Consider the following 23,077-nt stretch of genomic DNA (forward strand, 5'->3'; position numbering starts at 1 on the left):
AGGGATTAAGGTCAAATGTTGGATATGAGGAATGTATGTAGAGCTCCACTGAACAGGCGTAATTTGAATCATGGGAAATATCTGGAAAGCCTCCATGTTGAACTTAGCGTAAGAAGAATATACGGGAAAGGGGTCATGTGACACATATAAAGGTGACGTTAATGAGGAACTAGAGGCGCTGTAGTACGATCCATGAGCACATTGAGTGCACGAGGGGTAGAAAGATAAGAATCGAATCCTGGAATATCAAGAAGAATGTTTGCAACGTGTAACGAAATGAGAAGTAGTTTCACTAGATGAATGCTGGAGTGGTACCTTGCAAAAAGACACCTGTTCTATTTAGGGTTCTGATATATTAATGACCCATCCAACAAAAGGTGCTAGTTGTAACACTGGTGACCCTTCTCACAACCACTTACATACAATTGGCAGTTAAAACACTGTTCACATTACGCCTATTCAGTGGACCTCATAGCTAACATTTGACCTCAATCCCTCTACTTGTTTCGAAATTAACATGGCATTTCTAGACATTTTTCACGTTCTATCATCCCACTTTGCCCTCATATGCTGTATACAATCTGACCATCCATCGCTCTATGTTCCACCTTCCATCCTATATACAGTCTGCCACTAAACACCTTCTTTTGCTCTGTTCCTTTTGGTGCTGAATCCAGTGCTAGCAATCATTTTCAGCAATTGAATTCACCAAAGCGGAATGGTCCCTTGTTACTTCTATTTCAACCGTATGTATGTGACATTATTCCATGAAGGTGTGAGTGGTTTTGGTACCAATGTAGATTTAGTTAGGGGTGTCAATATGTTATGAAAGATACTCCTACAGCTGATACTGTTATGATAGCACTTGCTTCGTGTAGTTACCTGCATATAGTCTAGACGTTTTTCTTGTCTACATGACTATCTTTTCTCTTCTTCTTCATCCTTTTCCTTTTCTTTGTTTTTTTTTTGGGTCTTGTTAGTTTTTTGTACTCATTGCATGCAAATGTCGAGCTACTGTTGTTTAGCTTCTATTATACATATTGTATGTGTTTTGGCAAGTTCAGGAGTTGCCTTTGGGTCATCACTGCCAGCATAAATTTAAAAAAAAAATGTTGATGAAGAGTATAAAAAGCAGTTCTGGGTTTTTTTAAAAAAATTCTTTCGTTGCGATGCCCTATTATTCTAACTCCAAGCTTGGAGGTGGAGTAGTCGTTGGAGTTGGAGGAGGTGTCCTCGGTTCTATCTTTGTCCTCATTGGTTTTCCAGTTTTAATAATAAATAAATGTTCCAGCACTAACACAGTAATAGAAATGAGGATACCAAAAGATAGAACCGCCAGAGCTGGAATCACTCGAGGAAAATCAACACTGGAAAAGTCTGGAGCCTCATCATGAGTCATTTCCAGATTTCTTTCCTTCTCTCGTTGCATTGGCCCTCCTTCCTTCATTGTCTGCAAACTGAAACAAGACACACATCATTAATGAAAATTTCTACACAATATTATTATACTATAATTGATATTACTTGCCCTTTCTGACAGCTTGCTGCGTGCACGTAGTGCTCAATGCCGTGTTGCCAGCTTTTGCATCGGGTATTGAAACATGGAACTATTTACTGCAAGTAAATCTCAGTTTTATAAAATTAAATGACACAGAAGAGAAGTAAAAGCAATATTCTGATAACCAGAAGGTCCACTACTCAAGTTGACCTTCGACTAAAATAATATGCATTTGTTTATATTCAAATTTGCAACTTGCGGAAAGGGTGGAATGTTTGCCATTGCAGAGTGAGAGAAATAAGTAACTACGAGGGTCACTACGAAAACTTTGAGATACGCATTGTTGTGGCACAGTATTTGAATTCCAACAATTGCGTTCGGTAGTGGTATCCAGAGCGAAGAAGCGAAGCAAGTTTCAACTCGCCTCGCTTATCGGCGTGCCCGTATTGCCTTCACTTGTTTGTTGATGTGAGCAGTATTCGGCTGTCTAGAATGGAGCTCGAAAGAGGACATTTTTGGGCAATGATCCTTTACGATTTCAAAAGTGGTTTGAACGAGACACAAAGCCTTGACCGTTTGCAGGGGGCATTTGAGGACCTTCCGGTGCTACAATTTTTCGGTGGTTTGGTGAATTCAGAAGAGGCCGGACATCGCTTAAAGATGAAGAGAGAGCTGGACGTCCGGCAACAGCTGTGTCAGATGAAAACATTGTCGCTGTGGAACAAATGATTCGAGAAAATTCTCGAACAACTTTCAAGGACATTGAATCTACAGTGAACATTGGATCACCTGCAATAACAAAAATTCTTCATGATTATCTTCGGCTCAGGAAGGTTTCATCTCGTTGGGTGCCTCACACTTTGCCTGAACAGCAGAAGCGTATGCGTGTGGAATGGTGTGAAGAAATTCTTGCAAGATTTGATGGAGGCAATTCTCGACGCGTCTCTGACACTGTTACTGGTGATGAGACTTGGATCTATCAATTTGACTGAAAATAAACGTCAGTCTACAGTTTGGATCTTTCCAGACGAAAATTCACCCACGAAAGTGAAGCGACCGCGAAGTGTGGGGAAGAAGATGGTCGCAACTTTCTTCTCCAAATCTGACCATGTTGCAACTGTTCCACTTGAAGAACAAAGGACTGTTACTGCTCAGTGGCACACCACTGTTTGCCTAACAAAAGTGTTTCAGAAGCTTCGGGAACGGCGTCCAAGAACTGGATTGCGTAGGATCCTGCTTCATCATGACAACGCGTCCGCACACACGGCCAACATCACAATTCAGTTTTTAGAATCTACGGAGGTCAAACTTATGACTTATCCGCCGTATACCCCTACTTGGCCGCGTGTGATTTTTTCTGTTCCCTAGGATCAAAGATCGCATGCGTGGGGAGAGATTTTGCAGCCCTGAAGAAGCTGTAGTGGCTTACGAGAATGAAGTTTCAACACTTGGAGAAAAAGACTGGCAACACTGCTTCCAAAAGTGCTTTTCGAGGATGCAAAATTGTGTACAGTGTAATGGTGAATACGTTGAGAAAATGTAAGTGTTAAACTGATTTTAAGTATGTAAGTTATTTCACATCTCAAAACTTTTGTAATGACCCTCGTATAATTGGTTGAACGTGCTGTTCCCATAAAACAGTTCTTCTTGCCTGATTGTTATGACCACGTGCAGGAAGGAAAAAACAGAGGAAAGCAACTGTCAGAAAGGAGAAGTTGTATTAAATGAAGTGTAGTCTAGGTATACCTGAAAGAAATATCAAAGGATAAAACAAATGAATTAAATTGAATTGAACAAAATATGGATAAACTCGTTTGTGGTTTTATGGTTAAGAGCCTTACATACTAAAAATAACACAAAATTTCCCAATTGTTTGTTTTTCATAAGTGAAAGGAAATAATAAAATGCAACTTACCACAATTATAGATATTGCGGTGCGGCCATCTATAGAAATTACAGTGTTGCCAGAATAACACTTCCCCCAAAATCTAAGTTAAGGCAGCAACTAGAGGAACGAACTTAACTGCATTTGATTACGTATCATGTTGTTTTGCTATCCTATGAACTACTTTTTAAATAATAGTTGTGTTTAGTTTGTAACAAACAAAAGAGTTTTTAACATACAGTTATTAAAATTAAATAATAATGTTATTTGAAAAGTAGTTCATATGATACCAAAACAACATGATACGTAATCAAATGTAATTGAGTTCGTTCCCCTAGTCGCTGTCTTAACTTAGATTTTGGGGGGGGGGGAAATGTTGTTTTGGCAACATTGTAATTTCTATGGATTGTAACACTGAGGTTCATATTTTCTGTTGCAGAATAACATTATCTATGATTGTGGTAAGTTGCATTTCATTATCTTCTTTCACTTACGAAAAAGAAGCAAAAGCAAAAAAGTAAATTTTGTATTATTTTTAGTATGCCAGGCCTGCTATAAGCGTGAGAGATCGAGGTTCGATTCCGGATAAAAGCTCATGTGCTTCGGAGACTAGATTTTAATACTTCATGAAAATGTCACATGCTATCCTTGACTGCCTGGCTCTTGGGACTACTATTTACCCAGACAAACTACATAAGAAAACATTGTATTGATCTTTGAACCACAATTATAATGATCTTATATGTTATATTTGTACATAACAAGACTTTTATCATAAAAGGTTGTGCGAGGAAACCTCATCCCGTGTGCTCAACGCTTTACCTACCATAATCACTTATTTACATAAAGAAACGGCATATTTTTAGAACTGAGGGGCCAGAATATTTTGCTTAAATTTCATGCATTCTTGCTACATTTTCTGTATTTTTTGATGGCTTAGGTTAGTTTAGATTATGATATTTGGATTTTGGCGGCAGAATTCTTTGCTTAAAATTCGTACTTTCTTCCTATATTTTCTGTGGCTAGGTTAGTTTAGTTTAGCTTAGGTTATGTTAGTACTTAGTAATTACACTTACGTAACATCAACTCATTTCTCCTGTAAACATGGTAATTTTACCTGATTTACCTGATTCCACAATTATCCCAAAGAAACTTTTTTCTTAATAAAAAGTATAAAAAATGTTTTAAAAAGTTCAATTAGAAATGTATGCAAGCGTGAGCTCGTTTACCATTTGCATCAGCGGTACTTGAAAGACCCCAACTTTGAGGTCATTTTTCTCGTAACCCCATCAACAGATAAGCTTAAAAAGTAATCTCAGTAGATTCAGCGTTCTCAAGTTACTAGGAAATAGACTAAGTTGACAACATTGCCTGCAAAGTATCCGCTATACTCTACCAGTGGAAATAAGAAATTAGCAATACTTGATTAGAAATCGTCTATTAGCAGTAATTAAAAAAAAAAAAAAAAACTTACTAATAGTTAAACAGTTCAGTGTACTGAAATCCTTTAACAGTGGCGAAGGAAAGGCGACTGAGAAAATAGCTGGATTCCAAAGCGACGAATGGACATTTCACAAAATCACCCATGTATTTATATTCATTGGGCGTTAAGAAAACATAATTCTTTTCACACATCCTCTCAAAGCCTGTATTCACTTCCGGAACTAAATTGTTGGGATCAACAGCAATTCTCTTCTGCCACAGTTTACGATATAATGGCTTTTCGGAATACTATAACAGAAAAATAAGTACAATATTAATTTTGTAACAGTAATCGTAATTGTACAATGTAAATGTGTATATTTGAAATACTTTCACTAAATGAAATTATAATAAATATACTCCATGGTTCTGGATAATCACAATAACATTTTTAAACATTTTTCTGACCAGAACAAAATGAATTATTTAATAATTATACGATTTTTGTTACAGTTTCAAGGACCTAAAGTCCTCTTCATCAGACATTGAGAAAAGACAGATGTATGATGTTAAATGAGATTAAAATACTAGAAACAATGTTCATAATGGACTGTAATGATGTTTGATTCGTATCACTACACGAGTGCAGCTAATATAAAATGCTCTATATTTAAATGATTATAAGTTCAATTTGCACACATTAATATAACACAGTAATGAACATAATCACGTCTTCAGTTGTAACTGCTTGTGATACGATGGTTAATTGTTCGATGTATATTGTATGATCTTCGACCATGAAATGTGATCCACCCAAAAACCTCAATTCTAGCCAAGGATATTATAAAATAAAGGATCTGCCTATACAACAAAATCGTGAAGCCATACGACACGGTTTCGCCAGCCCACTTTGCGCACCCCGCCCAATAAGATCGCAACGTATTGAGCCAACATCCATGGCGGAAACGAGAGTAGCCAATCAAACTCGGTTGTTCTGTCGATACTCTGTTGCTTTTTTGGCTTCATTGAGGTGCCTCCATTTTATAACATCCTTGATTCTGGCCTCCACATCAAGGATGTTATAAAGTAGAGGATCTGCTCAAACGTGTCTTCATTATATGAACTCAAGGAAGCCAAAAAAAAAAAAAAAAAAAAACCGAGCATCGTCTGAGCCGGCACGTCTGGTTGGCTACTCTCGTTTCCGCCATGATTGTTGGCTCGAAACATTGTGATCTTAGTGGCGCGGAGTGGCCAGAGTAGGTGTGGCGAAGCTGTGACGTATGGCTTCACGATTCTGTTGTATGGGCAGATCCTCTAGTTTATAACATCCTTGCTCCACATATACATCTGTAGAAAACAAAAACAAAAGAACGAAGACACTTAAACACTGTTGTCAGCTAAAAAAGCACACTGTTGAAAACACAAATAACCCCGAACAGTAATAATCTTATGATGCTCCATCAAAATCGGAAATTAAATGACTAAATTGGGATATGATCACAGAATTTCATGTATACTACTAAGAGTGCGTGGGTATACATAGGCATATTGGAATTATTTAAGAATGATAAAGATTATAGTTTCAAAGACAAATCTTAAAATACAGTAATACCTTGAACAAATCAGCAGCAGAAAAGTTTACAATTTTTAACACAAAGTTTTGAGCTTTCTGGTGGCAATATTGAAATGTAACACAGAAAGGACAAACCATGGTGCTTACAGCATGTACTGTAGCCCACGAAATGAGAAATAAAGATTTTTTTGCTCGTCTCGTAAATTGTGTGTCTCGTTTCGATTCAAAAACACTTTTCTTGTCGCGTTTCGTTTGTAACTTTATGTACAGAATTCGTATCTTATTGTTTTCTTAATTTCACCTAAAAGCTATCGGAATCTTTCAATGCCACGATAGTTATTTGTCCATAACAAAGTACATAATTAATCCAATGTTCTCGGGATTGCTGCCAGAGTAGGTGTTGCTGTGCTGAGCTTTCGTTACCATACAGCGGCAACATCTTCAGAGCTATGTGATCTTCACATAGCTCTAAAGATGTTGCCGCTGTATGGTAACGAAAGCTCAGCACAGCAACACCTACTCTGGCAGCAATCCCGAGAACATTGGATTAATAGTAGACGCCAGCAAAACTTCAAGATCATAAAGTACATAATGTTACTCAGCAATTACATAAAAGTATGACGTACGTCAGCGATGTAGCCACCAACTTGCTCTTACAGGAGGGAGAGAAACATTGGTTTTGCGGGGTGACTGGACTTCTTACACACTAAAAGAAAAACAAAAGTCTTCTTTCAGATAAACTCCACTTTAAATCAGGAAATGGTTTGGGAGAAGGGGGACAGAACCCCGGGTCCGCCCCCCAAACCTCCTTAGTCAACATACATTTGTACACTTTCTCAATAAAAATATACTTGTTTAGTAGGGAAATGATTGATGTAGCATGAAAATTTGATCATACACTTCATCTGTACTCTTTCTCTTATAAAAACAATCTAGTTATATCATCCCCCCCCTGAAAATACAGGTAGAAGTATTTTACAATTACTAATCGTCTTTTCGGTCGCAGAGTAATATCCGTTCAATACTACATACACGTAGTGGCAAAGGCGCCAATTTCTCTGTAAATTGGGGGGGGGGGAGGCATTCAGATGCAGAAGGCATATATGAGGATTTTTAAGACAAATTGCAATCAAATTATGTCAAATATTGAATATCCACAAATACAATGCGGGGGCTCACATGAGCTTTGGGGGGCCCGGTTCCCCATGGCCCCTGGGATCGGCGCCCTAGCGTAGTGGCTTGTAGTAATGGACCTCCTCTTCCCCTCAAAGCTTAAATCCTTTCCAACAAAAGTTCCTGGGTGCGCGCCTGTTTGGAAGTCTATCATTTGCCGCCCCCTTCCTCTGCATGGCTACACCCTTGAACTACAATATTTTTAAATGTAAAAAGTACAGTAAGTGTAAAATCTTGCGCTTATTTAAGAATAAGAGATATTTAGCGATGAAATCATGTTACCTGTATTTCTTCTTGTTCAGCAGAATCTGCAAGAAGTCCCAATTGATAGCCACCGTGCTGTAAAAGCCCTTCAAATGAATGAAATGGAGGAACGAATTTGTCAACAGCCAGAAACGATACTAGCGCTGCCGAATAGGCTGAATAAAGAATAACTCCTGTTAAATATGCGACGAGGTGAACCATTCGTGTTGATACGGTGCTTATAGAAATTTCAGTACCTGAAAGATAGTCAAAAGATTATTAGTCTACCTATTATTCATATTCTATTACAACAATTAAATCGATGAGGATTTAGATTTCTGGACTTCTGGCAACTATGGTCATGTTAGCCCGTCACGTATAAGGGATGGCGTCCCACAGTGATCCACTGCAAGGGAATCACGGAGCAAGAAAGGAGTGAGAAAGAAAGGAAGTAGTCTGGGACTATTATATTAGGTAACCATCCCGGCATTTATCTGGTGTGAATGAGGAAAACCTAGGAAAATCTTACTCCGGATAACTAGCCTAAAAAATGTACACTTTTTTTTCACCGATTGCCCCCACCAGGAAGTTAACGAGAAAACAGAAAATACGTTCATAGTGGAAAATAAGTATTTCTCTCTATCGCCATTACCGCTGTTATACAGGGCCGTGCCGCGGGGGGGGGGGGGCGAGCGGGGCGACGGCCCCGGGCGCCGAAGTAAGGGGAGGGAAATCGGGAGGAAAAGGGGCAAAAGAAACGAAAAAATACTTGGAATATATGTGTGGGGGCGCCGTCGTATACTCTCGCCCAGGCGCTGATTTTGTACGGCACGGCACTGCTGTTATACAATACAAAACTTTCTTATATTCTTCTTCAAATTTTGTGGGATTTTTTTACATTAATTTTTCGAACACGGATAAAGGGAATTTTCGTCAAAATCAACAGGATATATGAGATTTTTCATATATTTCATCAACGTTAGCAAAATTCCCTATGAGCGGCAAGTGGACTAATGGCGCTTGAATAAACGTGAAATCAGTGTTGTCAAATTTTGTTATTGAAAAGTGCATGTTAGGGTGAAAGTGATTTATACAGGAAGTTGCGCAAATTGTACTATTCTGGAGAAAAAAAATAATAATAACGAAAGAAAGTAAATTACCAAACGAGAAACAGCTAAAACGTCCCACACAGAATAATTGGAGAATGAGTTTGCATAGTTTCATTAGATCCAGAAGACCATTATGGTACAAGAGTAGAGTAGATTTTAGTTTAGCGTCCCTTTCAGCAGCGAGGCTATATGAGACGTGGACCTACTGATTAACGTCTAATCCGAACCACATGAGCTCCCGCCGGGAATCGAACCCGGGTCTCCCACGCCAAAGGCGCCTACGCTAACCGCTTAGCCACGGAGGAGCTCTATGGTACAAGAGCGTGATGGAAATATTAAATTCTGACAAGAAAATGTGCTCGTTTTTATCAACAATTTTAATTGTCTCCTTTAATTAAGGAAAATTTGTATTAGGAATTTAGAAAATCGGAATTTACGAATAATTTACTCAGGTATTGATAAAAGTATGGTAAGTGACATGTACAGTACTCGTTTAAATTTTCTTGTTTTATAAATTTTGAAAATTTTGTAATTAGTTTAGCGCGTGGGAAGTTTATGAGCAAAATAAGAATTTTAGCCTTTCAAAATGGGATTTTATAAGGTTTCAGATTGGCACCACTGCTTTCACACGTATGAGAGATGGTGATAAGAAATGGGAGCCGATCACATTGAAGGATTGCAATAGGTGCTCTTCTATATATAATGCTAGGTAAGAATTATAACAATGTTGCCATTACATTTTATTCCGTCCTTGTGTATCAAATCAACGGTTCGAATTGACAAATCAGGTTGCCCTAGGCAATTTGCCGCTCCGTGTAATGGCATTATTTACCGCCCCTTTCTTTCTTCAGAAGGAACAAATCTTAAAAGCCACGATTTTAAACATACTACTCCATCATGAACAACGAAGGGGAGGCAAAGTGCACTTGCACTCAGAAAAGTCTAAACACTACAGTCTTGTATCTGTTTTCTTCTTTAAATAATAATGTATTATGTTAGTGAAAGATAAAGCAAAAACAACTTCAGAGGAAACATGGTAATCCTTTTTATAGAATTCCATATCGAGCTTCAATCTCAATATATCAGTTTGCAATTCCATTGCAACTAGCTCTTTTATCTTTATTTCTTGATTTTCCTTTAATTTTTTTAAAAAAAACTTATTTTCACCTTCAGTGATAAGAAACTTGTTTGTGACAAAGACAAGACTAGTTTTGGTATCAAAACTATGATAACTAAATAAATGGAACATGTGTTCGCTACTGTTCGAGAATTGAGTTTTTGTATTTGAGAACAATCAAGCAATTCATACTGGGATTTGTTTGACCATTTGCTTTAGCACTGTGAATGTGATCTTACACTAATGAGACCTAAACATGATTTATGAATGTAGTATTTAAATAGAAGATCAGCTTAGTACATTTAACTGGCATCATCATGAAGTCTGTTTCCAGCAAGAAATATTTATTTTAAATAATATAGTTATGACTAAGGCCCAGATTTGTATGTAAAAACCTTTTTTTTCAAACACGTACAAGCCCAAAACAAAGTTTATCATCCCAATTACGAGTCTGCAAGTGTAAATTACAAATTTTATTTCACATAAAAATATATATTTTCTGAAAAAAGTTATGTAAATAAATGTTTTGGATATTTTGGCGATAAATAAATATTTTTAATAATTTTTCGTAATTCTGTCCTAAATTTCACAACGAATTGTTTTTCCTTTTCTTGGAAAGAATCTAACATCGAGAAAGGAATAGGCTACATAAATCTAAACCATCATATTTACAAGCAATTTCCCACTTGCAGAAATCGTCATCATAAATTCTGCTTATCAACGCTGGCGTAACTTGTGCCAAATAAAGAGCTTCTAAAGGAGAGCTTTTACTAAAGTGAACAAGTTGGTGTTAAATGGGATTTTTTTCCCCCCGTAAAATCGCGAAGTAGAATTGAACTTTTCAAAGAAGCAAATCCCGTTCTTTCACTTCCTCCAACACCCGTAACCACGAGGTTGGGTACCTGGCTTAATGCAGTACTATGTTATGTGGAGAAATTTGAAGCATTTGTATCTGTAGTAACTAAACTAAAACCAGACGATGCTTCATCCATTGAAATTGTTTAAAATTTAGGAAGTGACAGTGACAGTAACTTGAAATGTGACTTGACTTTCATATCTGACAATTTCGGTTTCTTGATTCATTCTCAGAGGGGCGCGGTGGCTCAGTGGTAGAGCGTTCACCTCTGGTGCTTGGGGTCCCGGGTTCGATCCCAGCCCCCGCCAAGTGAACTTTGTGGTGGACAAACACCGTGCTCGTGGGTTTTCTCGGGTTCTCCCGTTTCTTCCCACTTTCTTCATTTCACTCATCTCTCATCATCACCGTCTCCTTTAGCCTAACCGGCATAACCGTGGGACGTAAAACAAAGATTTTTGATTCATTCTCACCCACTCTATATGAGAAACTACGGGAGATTTATTAAGTACTTTCGTTAAAGACGTAAGGAAGTACAAGTACATTGAAAGAAAGCTGGATGTTCTTTCTGCTTCGAAACCTGAAGTCGTAAGAAGAAAAATAAAGATTTGTTCGAGAAAAACATTGACTATAAAATCCTATATAAAATGTCTGAAGTATTGGAAAGTCAAAACGCAAGTGAAGTTGATGATGTGAATATTCGTGATATGCCCCTTTTCAAATACGCGAGGTTAATATTGTTTGGTATAGAACGTTCCTTTTCTCAATATAAGACATTATTCTCTGACAATAGGCATGGGTTTACGATGGACAATTTCGAAAAGAAGTTAGTTACTCACTGCAATGCTCATGGAATTTCGACATTTGATGAATAGGAACTATTGATGAGTACCAGTTTCTATTTTTCTTACGTTGGGCCTTTTCCTGTACTTTTCCTTGTTACATTTTGTTAAATATTTTTTAATGTTTAGCAAATATTTTTTTTCATTTTTAGCACACAAAAAATAAATATTTTACAGTTTGTTAGCACATAAAAATCCGGACCCTAGTTATGACAGACTTCGCCGCCCGTGTTGTACGTGCACGTGTTGTACATATGGTAGAGCCAGCCCCGTGAGAAACTGATTAAAAAAAAAGTCAGTCAAAAGTAGAGTATAAATTAGTGGACTTTAATGTTAGTGTCTATTATAGACTAACTTATAGTTAATACATAGACTTACCTTGTTGACAAAAGGCTGCATAAATGAATAGAAATGCGTTTGCTATGGAAACTGAAAGTGGTTCATGACAGCTCCATTTAAAATATATCCGTGTTTTCACTTGGGTGAGAAGAAACATAATTGCTAATACAATTAGTGAAGCAGCCACAACAATCCATAATTCTAAACAAAATGGCGCTGTGAAGACATCCCAGTGGTTCTTCAGTAAACTATCATCTTTACGCATAAACATTCGGTGACTATGAAAGGAAAAAAAAAGTTAATATTTAGTTTGAGTAAAATGCTTTGATGCAAATTCAACCGAATAGATTAAGGTGTTGAATACCTGTACCTTATCTTTTAGCCTATTGATTTACATGGGAAAGTAATTTTAGTTTTCTCTTAAGGTGGGTCACTAGGTGTTCTCGGTGCTATACTAAACCGTGCTTGAATAGTGCGGCGTTGCCAGATAGTGTCGACTGTTAACTGATGCCAGATAATAAAGGGAGTAATCATGGAATTCTGCTTGGATACTTAATGGAGAAATTAGTCTTCGATCCTTACTGCAATCTCGCTTCTCGAACTGCAACGCTAGAATCCATGAATTTTCTTCTTGTGACTACCACAGTAAAAGTACAAATTTGGCAACAATGCATTATGGCGTTCTGCGCAAATTTCGTCTCAAAATCTATTTCCTTAAATGTAAATTAATATTTAAATAAAATGTGAAACATAACACGAGAAACGGTAAAACAATATATCTATTTCGTAATAAGATCGTTACTTTAAAATACTTTACACATACAAATGAACATTTCATAAAACAAAGAACTTCTAGTAAGATCTAACAGCAAGTGCCATCTTGTGTGCTCATTATAAAACGAATCAGATATTTACTTTTATTTGTTACATTTTTCAATATCAGGAGACATAACGAATAGAATCAGTGTCTTGTGCTGTAGCTGAAACATTACTCTATCTTAAAGCACAATATTTATAATATGTAACATTTCATTGCGCAGTAGTTAAGGGAATAAGCTAATATATGTACTGACTTCCGGGTGGTGATCCATAAACATATATTTTGATGTTTTGAATACATTGATTTCTTCAATTCTAGAAAAATATCCCTGCTTTGTCAAAATGCATTTGCCTTATAAATAAATATTGACAATATTATTTGTAGGGATGCGCTCGAGTCGAGACACACTTTGTAAAATTCGAGACGAGTCGAGACAAACGTATTTCTCGACTCGAATTTTCGAGTCGAGACACGAGTCGAGTCGAGACGGCTCTTAAAAATCTCGACTCGACTCGAATGTCTCGAAAATCTTTCTATAATTTTTAATATTATTTTGAAGAAAGTATTCACTCAGAAACAGCCTTGAAACCAATTCCAGCTTTTATTCCTTCAGAAAGGTACAGAACGCATAAAATTAATAGTTAATCTTTAAAGATCAAGATTTAATTTTCAGCTCAATTCAGTTAATTAGAACTAATAATTAATGTCGTTGTATTTGGTTGTACTGCAAATATAATGATAATAATAATAATAATTGATTATCTAGTTTGTATAAAACTATTATCCGTAGTCTAAATCTAGTTTGTATAAAACTATTGCGATAAAGTGAACTTCATAAATTCTCTGAATGAGCAGTTGGTAGTCTATAGTAATTTAGCATAGTTATAATTATTGTGTTTTCGTTCCCATGAACGCAATAGGGTTACGTAACTTCTGGATTATTCGCTTGCCCAACTATTCTGAGGCTTTAATATGTTGCAGCATATCACGAGCTACGGATAATATATAATGTAACATTTGTTGTAAATCACATATTATGATACGAGACTATTTTACATAGTATATCTTATCTAATATAAATAAAATAGAGTTTGTTTGTGTGTTTGTCTGTCTGTCTGTGTGCGACCTGGGGACCAGACGATTGGACCGAGAGTTCACAAAATTTGGTCACTGGTACCTTAGTCCAGGCCCCAGATCAAGACGAAGCGTTTTTTTTAAATTTCGAACCAGGGGGGTCTCGGGGGGGGGGGACGTTTATTGGGACTGACCTGGGGACCAGACAAGTTGACCGAGAGTTACCAAATTTTGGTCACGGATACCTTGGTCCAGGTCCCAGTCTAAGGCTAAGCGTTTTTGTCAAAATTGGAACCAGGGGTCTCAGGGGGGCGTTTAGCGAGACATGTAGTAAAAGTAATCCAAATTGATCGACATTAGTGTCAAATCCATAGTTTTCACGGTCGCTGAGATCAATGGTGACACTTCCATCAGCGATGACTTGCAAATTCAGCTACTACTGTATGCGGGCCGGGTGTCAGCGGGTGAGGAATACCGAGACATGTATAAATAGCCCATATTGATTGATACTAGTGTCAAATCCATAGTTTTCGCGGTCACTGAAATGAATGGTGATACTTCCACAGGTGTTGACTTCCAAATACAGCCCCCATGCAAAGAATGGGTATATTAAGCTAGTATTACAATAAATGGACTGCTTGGATGCCAAGAACTAGTACAGATAAGTACCATTCACTTCTATGAATAGGTATTTTTTTAAAGGATTTTTGTAAACACTAAGTTATAAAACAATGAACTACATACAGTAGTTATGGTTTTGGTTCCCAACATAAAAGAAATATGGATTGTTCATGAGATATTGAACTTCAACTTTCACTCCTGGAAAATTTCAATTTTGGAGTTAGGCCACTTGGCATCAAAGCAGTTCACTGTAAGATAAATACATTCCGCACATTAGTAACATAGTTGTTCAGGGGCCTTCGATTTCCATCCTCTCAAATGAAAGCTGAATGATTGCTTGATACATGCTGACTATATAGGAGAAATAGTGTATTAAGTTTTCGAGCTTTGGTGCGTATCCGTATTTACACTCTGATATAACTTTAAGTTCACACTCAAATCGAGCTAATTGTTTAATGCATTTCGAAAGCTTTTGTTTTTATGCAGCTCATTAAGGAAAATCTATTTCATAATCGTACCATTTATGTACTAAGAAACTATGAACGTAAAGTGGACTCGACCTAGCCCCGTGGCCGCTGTGACTCAGTGGCACAGCTCTCACCCTTGGTGTGTGAGGACTCTGATTCTATGTGTGTGTGTGAACTCCGCGGCTAGTGTACGCGTCTTTGCCGTGGAAGACTCGGGTTCAATTCCCGGCGCGAGCTCATGTAGTTCGGATTCCACGTTAATCAGTAGGTCTACATTTCATATATCCTCCCTGCTGAAAGAGACGGTAAAGTCAAAATCAACTCAACAATATATGTGTGTGTGTGCTTATGTGAATTTCCTCGTGGCTGTATGGTTAACACATACGCCTTGATCGCGGGAGACTCTGGTTCGATTTACGGTGGAAGCTCATGAAGTTGTTACCGGTATCCCACTTTAAACTGTAGATCCATGCCTCATATAACCATAGATATAATATATATGCCTTTGATACACTTATTTTCCGACTTGGAAGCCATCGAAAATTTCCGGACACAGAGTCCCGTAGACCAAAAATGAGAAACATGGGTACAGAGTAAAACAGCCATAGAAATTTAAGCTTTTTAGGCTAACTTAATCCTTACATATAATGCAACTAGCTTGGCCAAGTTATAATGGAGGAAATGCTATCATTGCAACACTCTGAGAATAGAAAATGTTCGTCAGGTATTACTATCCCCCCCTCTCCAGCAGAATGAAAACCCTGACTAAAACTATATATATATATATAACTATTTTGTGTAATATAACAAACAGTGGCGGATAGTATTCATGTTTCCTTGCAGAGGTCCTTACGAGGGTTCGCTTCCATCTTCCTCTCCCCAAGAACTAAAATAAATTAAAAAATTGCTATTACTTGTTAATCTTGTACAAAGGACGCAATTAAAGTCCCAGTGTAACACCCCTTCACATTTAGATTTTTCCCCTGGAAGAAAACCAGTTATTATTGTTTCTTGATTTCTCAGTCTCACCTACATAAACATACGAATAGAATTACAGGATAGGACATGTTTAGATTGCTTGCACGTGACATTACAACGACTCACCAAAGGTGGTCGCCAACCCTGGTTCGGCTAATAACATAAGTAAATCTTTAGTGGCCGTAATTGTTCACACCTTAAAATATCTTCCGTAATTATATCCACTAGTATTCTCACCTTTTATACTAAAATTACAAGTCGATGATGAGTAGTAAATAATTTGTTCGTTGATTCTCTTTTAACGTATATTCACACAAACTGTTTTGCAATCAAACATGTTAATTATGTATCTATAAACAACTACCTAGCAACCAATTATACAATAATGTATATTTCCTACATATATTAAAAACATTCTTCTTTTGTTATTTTTAAATTAACATTATATCAGGTATAGTGCTTATGTAGAAGCACTTTCTGCCCAAAAATACAGGTAATTATCAATCGATACAAAGTATCTCGTTGTATAAAATGTCGCCCGACGACGGGACTGAATATAAAAGTTACAAGCGAGCTTGGCTTTTATATTTAAGAACCACTGGTCCGTTTATAATAATGATATTCTATTAATTACGTCCTTTTACATTTTGATCGACCCTCGTATATAACTTTATTAAGCTTCCTTTATAGAAATACATTTATAATAAATCTTTTATTTCATTAATATTTATCTTTTATTATAGAAACGTCGTCGCTTATTAATCTAATCACTGAAGGGTGCGAAGTCAAAAATTGTAAAAGTCAATTACATTTTAAAACATAAATCACAATGATCAATAGTTTCAATCATTATTAAAAACGATCATATTAAGAAAAAGATGTTTGATCTTTCCAGGGCGCATTATATAGTAATTATGTTAAATGATATTTTAAAATATACATTATATCAATAAGGCGTCATGATACAAAAGGATCTTATTCGAATAACATATAAGGTAGCTCATAAAGACAGCCGTCGAATAATTAGCTTAATAGAATCAATCTTATATTTAACATAATCTTTGACAACAAAGTTTCAACACAAATCAATATAATATAAATAACCTTTGCTTTTAATCAATTACGAATCGAATTATAATTCTTCACATTAACAAGAAAGAATTAAAATCATTTGAAAATTATCATTTGTTGAAACAGACATGATAAAGTATCTAAAAGTCATAAGGGTTGTTTTCATTATTAACATTAACACATAAATTTGAAGATAAATGTTGATAAGAATCTATAGCTGATATGGGCTCAACCCTTACTTCATCAATTGCAGTCAATTTAAATTCGTACCTGCATATGATTCTAATAAAGTACATTGTACTGCACAATCGTGATTATGTTCCGCGTTGTTATTTTGTACATGGATTGCGTCATTATCTTGATTTTGATATGAAGTGCCATCTCTTGAACTATGGTTACGTCTATCCATAGGATTTACGGTATTTCTAGAATTTCGCCATGTATTTCGACTATTTTTGAGTCTACTTCGATTAAGTGATCTAACATAATTATTGTCACGATTAATTAGGTTAGGTGTATTCCCAACATATCTTCGCCTACTTTGTCCGTTCTGATTGTTGAAATTTGCTCGACTTAGGTTATATTCCGTATTGTCTGCATTACGGATATTTAGATTCCGAACAGGTACCAGGTGATCTGAATTGTTTTTAATTTTGCCTAATCCTGCTTGATGATTCTGAGCGTGGTATTGAGTTTTATAACATTGGACAAGCGTTAATAGGTGATTAAGACTCATACACTGGGTAGAAAACAGGATCTGTTGTAGTTTAAACGGTAGCAAATTTCGAATTGATGCAATTACTCTGGATTCCGATTGCAACGGATTTACGACTTTTAATTCGTTATATGTATTTACGACAAAATCGACAACAGATTTGTGCAAACGAGGATTAAAAGGTTGGTTTCTAATCGTGGCATCTCTGTTTGCAAGCAAAAAGTCGTTTTCGTAATTTGCAATCAGCGCTGCTTTGAATTCCTCATATGTATTGATGTGATCTCGTACTGCTTTAAACCATAAAGAACATGGTGGGAGTAATAAATGAGGGATTAGTTTCATATATTGCGATTTATCTATACACATTATATTGCACTCATCTTGAAATTTTTCTAAGAAAGAGGTAGCATTTTCATTACATTTACCACTAAACTTACTCATAGCACGTATTTCACTCATCTTTACACTTAACTTTACCTTCCTTTCACCATTTCGTGTTCGTGTTGAGTGACAATTTTTACCTACTGCATTATCTGTGGTTCCACCATCTCTTTTCCGCCCATCTTTATTCCTTGAATGAATTCCTTCCAAAATAATGTCCTCATCGGATGGATTACTTGAAGATGAGATAATATGAGGTCCACGTTGATCTGTTACGGGTGAATGCGAGGTCATCTCTTGTGAACAAGGGAACTCCAAATGATCATTAACCATGTTGTTGTGGTATGCGTTGTCCTTAATTTGTAACATCCTAATATCCTCTTGTAATGTAGATATCAACTGAGTATTTGCACGTATTTGGTTAGAATTATCCGTAACCTGAATCTTTTGTTGCCGTACAGAAGATTCTATTACTTCCAAATCCTTTTTTACACAATTGACTTCTTGGATTACATGGTTGTAATTATCCTGGCAATCTTCTGATACTCTTTTTAACTTTTCATCAAATTGTAATGTAAGGTCTTTTACCGCCTGGATCACAGATTGTTTCGTATCTTCTGAATTTTGGTCTATTTGCTCCAACCGTCTACTTAATTCCTCGTACTGTTTACTGGATTCCTCGGATTTCTGCTCCAATTGTCTACTTAATTCCTCGTACTGTTTACTGGATTCCTCGGATTTCTGCTGAACCGTATGCTTTAATTCTTCCGACATCTGGGCTAACTTTTGTTCTTGTCGCTGTAAAGCCATTAAGATTTTGTCTTCAAATGTCAACACTTCAGGTACAACAGGAGCTGTATTTTGTTCGTCGTTACCACTGTCACCAGTTTCTTTCTCCATTGCCTCACCGAGCATAATTTTTCTTGTGATTATTTTACCACTTCTAAGTATAGTTAAGTTCGTAGACATGAACCTTATTACTGAAGTAAATTCACCCCTTACTTTGTACTTCAGGATATGAATTTACAAAGCTCCCGGGTGAGGTAAACCAAAATTTTACAACGACTCACCAAAGGTGGTCGCCAACCCTGGTTCGGCTAATAACATAAGTAAATCTTTAGTGGCCGTAATTGTTCACACCTTAAAATATTTTCCGTAATTATATCCACTAGTATTCTCACCTTTTATACTAAAATTACAAGTCGATGATGAGTAGTAAATAATTTATTCGTTGATTCTCTTTTAACGTATATTCACACAAACTGTTTTGGAATCAAACATGTTAATTATGTATCTATAAACAACTACCTAGCAACCAATTATACAATAATGTATATTTCCTACATATATTAAAAACATTCTTCTTTTGTTATTTATAAATTAACATTATATCAGGTATAGTGCTTATGTAGAAGCACTTTCTGCCCAAAAATACAGGTAATTATCAATCGATACAAAGTATCTCGTTGTAACATCTAACTATATTTCTCATCAAATGTGTCACAGATGAAAATTTCCGTTTGTACTGCCTCTATTTTCTGGTACATATGTTTCATTTGTGTTATGTTGCTAAAATTCGTTAGGAAACAAGTACAGACTGCGCCTGTGTGCCAGACAAAACGTAAATGTACTGGATAATTATTTCTTCACTTTCTTCCAGAAAAAAAATTACCCATCTCATGTCGGCTAGCAAAAGGAGGTAGCGGACCAAAGATAGCCGTTGTTTACCTAAGGTCGTTACACAGCAGGGGTTTCATTCAGTCAGAGGGAAAAGAAAAAATAATTTAAGGTTTCTACATTTGTTTTGAACTGCAATATACTTCTTCCTTTTATTTTAAGAACCATTTCCTTCTCATTTGTCTGCATCAGAAAAAAAATGCAAAAAAATCACTAGAATGTGCCTATTTACCCAAAGTACGTACTAGATCACTAGTTCAATAGTAAAATCACTAAATCTAGTACGAAATCATAAATGTGGCATCCCTCGGTTGGAGCGAAAGTAATGGTTGGAGTAAAAACTAGTCCGGATTTCTACTGCGTTCTGTTGTTGAATTCACAGAAATGTTCAAAAATAAATTCAAGAAGTAAAACACGATCCTACAAAAGACTGTTTACTTGCTCACTGGTTTTCGTATTGTGAACTGAAACTCAAGTGCGCAGTCATGTTGAATACTTCTGTCCCTTTCTACTTTACAACTTGAGGTGGGATGAGGGTCAGGATAGATCTAGTGATATACCGCTAAAGGAAGTGCTTCAGTACAGAGTCGGAAGCGGTATGTATTGTTTATACTACTTACAACGTTACCCCCCACATAAAATATAAATTCACTCTTTCTCCCTTCCCTTTTTCGAATACAATGAACCGACTCTTTTGCTGAAGAAAGATGCTAAAAGAAAATTGAAAGATCTGTGTCTAAACTTTCTTTGAAGCGCAGTCTTTTGTATTTGTAAGGTTTTGCGAGTGTTTTCGAGATAGCCAAATCTTTTACCATGGACTCCTGCTGCGAACTGACCGTGAGTAAACACCCGATCTCGCTGTGCTCAATTTCTCTCGCACACGTGAAATGGGTTTGTTGTTTCCAAAACAAATAGGAAGTTACCTTGTGCTTTTGCATTTCTGCACGCACACAGGTACCATTGTTGTTTTAATGATCAGAAGAAATATCAAAACCATCCGATATATATGATACGAAACAGCTAACAGAAGGAGGCAAAGATAAAAGTAGGCCTATACCAAGTTTTCCGCGTGGTACCATTACGGAGAATAAATATTTGATAAAGTCACGTAGATGCGCTTAAACCTATTCCATCTGTCCTTATAACTTTTCTGGTCTCATCAATTTCTCAGGAGAATACGTACAACATATGTCCAAATTCCATATATACTCTTTCTAAACTAATGAGTAAACTCATTAAGAACACCAACTGATATCAATAAACATTAAAGAAAACAATACTTTATACTTCTATCATTTGGTACACATCTCTATGAAGCACAGCTTGTTTCTTTTCGAAATAGCTCCTTCGTGTCACAGCTGTGGTTAGTTTTGTTTTGTGTTAGGATGAAAGACAGAAATGCAACATTTGCTTCGCGGTGAAGTTATATATATTATTAAGCGAGGTTTAACAAAGAGTGTCTTTCGGATGCACAATTTAACGGGTAGTTGCAGTCCGTGTTGAGAATCGAACCAAAGCTATGTAAGACATGTTATGACAAATCCAAAAGGTGTGTTGTATCGGTGCAGTACCAGTTTTTCACATTTTTCAAAATGTTCCAAACCCAAAGAATAATCTTTAATTTCTGATATTTTAGTCGTCACAAATTACAATTTTAGAATGTAGTCAATGTTTATAATTATTGAGCAGTTGGGCGTTTAAACTAATGACATCATAATAAAGTCAAAACCATAAATTTGAGTTGAATTGATTCTGAGTTTAACGTCCCGTTCAGCAGCGAGGCTATGTGAGACGTGGACCTACTGATTAATGTGGAATCCGAACCACATGAACTCCCACCGGGAATCAAGCCCAGGTTTCCCACGCCAAAGGCAAGTATGCTAACCGTTAGCCACGAAGGAGCTCCACCACAATTTTAGTAAGCGTTAAGAAATATCTCGCTAGTGCTTTTACAATAAATAAAATTTTATAAGTATTAAAGAATAGTGGTAAGAGATTTTATAATAGCTCTTTTATTTATGAGATATGAGTATTTTGAAAAAAAAAACAACTAAAGAATAGGTTGGCGGAACCACAAAAGACTTTCTTATAAATACATACGCACCTTACTCACCTTTTATAATTGCCATGCTTACGTTCTCCATAAAAACAGAAATTCTCTTTTAGTGATACTTTACACAAGATCATGAAGTGGGTTCAAATTTAATTAAAGGCAAAATACAATACAATAATCCACAAATATTGCCTCAAGTGAGTTTAAAGATTTCTAAACACTAGTGCGAAACCGGGCTCTGCCGTTGCGATCGATTTACAGGTCTTGAGACGAAAGTAAGAAGGGACTTACGCACACAGTAAGTAAAAACAATTAATATGCTTGTAACTTTCCCCCAAATGGGTGTATCTTAAAACTAACCTCACCATTATTTTTCTAATTAAATTCTAGCCCGAAATTATGTATCATATTACCCTATTCCCATTTTGAAAACTTGACCTTAATTCAAAATGGTGGATTTCAAGATGGCTGCCATCAAGGTCATATCTACCATACGACTTCCCCCCAGGACTTATATGTATCCACATGGTTTTTCTTCACTTTTCTTCATTAACGCTCCGTTTACAAAGGGTAGTAAGGGACTTCTGTAGTAATCTCTAATAGCCACATCACATTTCTTAAAAATTATTTTAAAAAAATAGAAAACATGCACCATGGCAAAAATTTGTCATCACAAGTAATGATGCATACATGCCTTCTATCAGCAAAAAAAGTTTCATTGAAATTGGAGCCGGACATTTGAGTGATGTCCCTTGTGGAATGTGATTGAATGTGACGTCAGAACACATCGCCCCCGTTCCCGGAATTTACGGGAATTAGGTGACCTGAGTGAGCACATGTGGTGCCAGCTCTCTCAAGCGACCTACCAAGGATCATTGCGTGTATGCCAAAAGTCGACATACTGACAATTAGGTAGGTAGTCATGATGGTCTGGCTGATGTGTGCGTATATTTTAACTCGTACATTTTGTCTCGACTCGAATTCGAGTCGAGTCGAGACAGAGACTGTCGAGTCGAGACACGAGTCGAGACACGAGTCGAGACAACATTTTCTCGAGATGAGTCGAGACAGGCTTAAATCTCGACTCGACTCGACTCGAATGCATCCCTAATTATTTGCCAAATTTGCAAATTGCCTAGGGCGGCAAATAAATCGAATTATAAAAA

At 36.6% G+C, this 23,077-nt stretch overlaps 1 protein-coding gene across 1 annotated transcript in view; it reads right to left on the bottom strand.

The window, feature by feature from the left end:
- Positions 1 to 555: 555 nt before the first annotated feature.
- The window catches only part of LOC145684972 (glutamate receptor ionotropic, delta-2-like), a 37,473-nt gene continuing 14,951 nt past the window's right edge, over positions 556 to 23,077 (bottom strand). Inside the window, exons 4-7 of the mRNA XM_081757320.1 lie at positions 12,094 to 12,332; positions 7,834 to 8,051; positions 4,858 to 5,114; positions 556 to 1,457 (exon numbers count right to left, since the gene is read on the bottom strand). Of these exons, the coding sequence (XP_081613446.1) occupies positions 1,178 to 1,457; positions 4,858 to 5,114; positions 7,834 to 8,051; positions 12,094 to 12,332 (994 nt within the window). The 3' untranslated portion in view covers positions 556 to 1,177. The remainder of the gene's footprint in view (positions 1,458 to 4,857; positions 5,115 to 7,833; positions 8,052 to 12,093; positions 12,333 to 23,077) is intronic.

Source organism: Thermobia domestica, chromosome 5, assembly GCF_964235325.1.
Source record: "Thermobia domestica chromosome 5, izTheDome1.hap1.1, whole genome shotgun sequence".
Classification (NCBI taxonomy): domain Eukaryota; kingdom Metazoa; phylum Arthropoda; class Insecta; order Zygentoma; family Lepismatidae; genus Thermobia; species Thermobia domestica.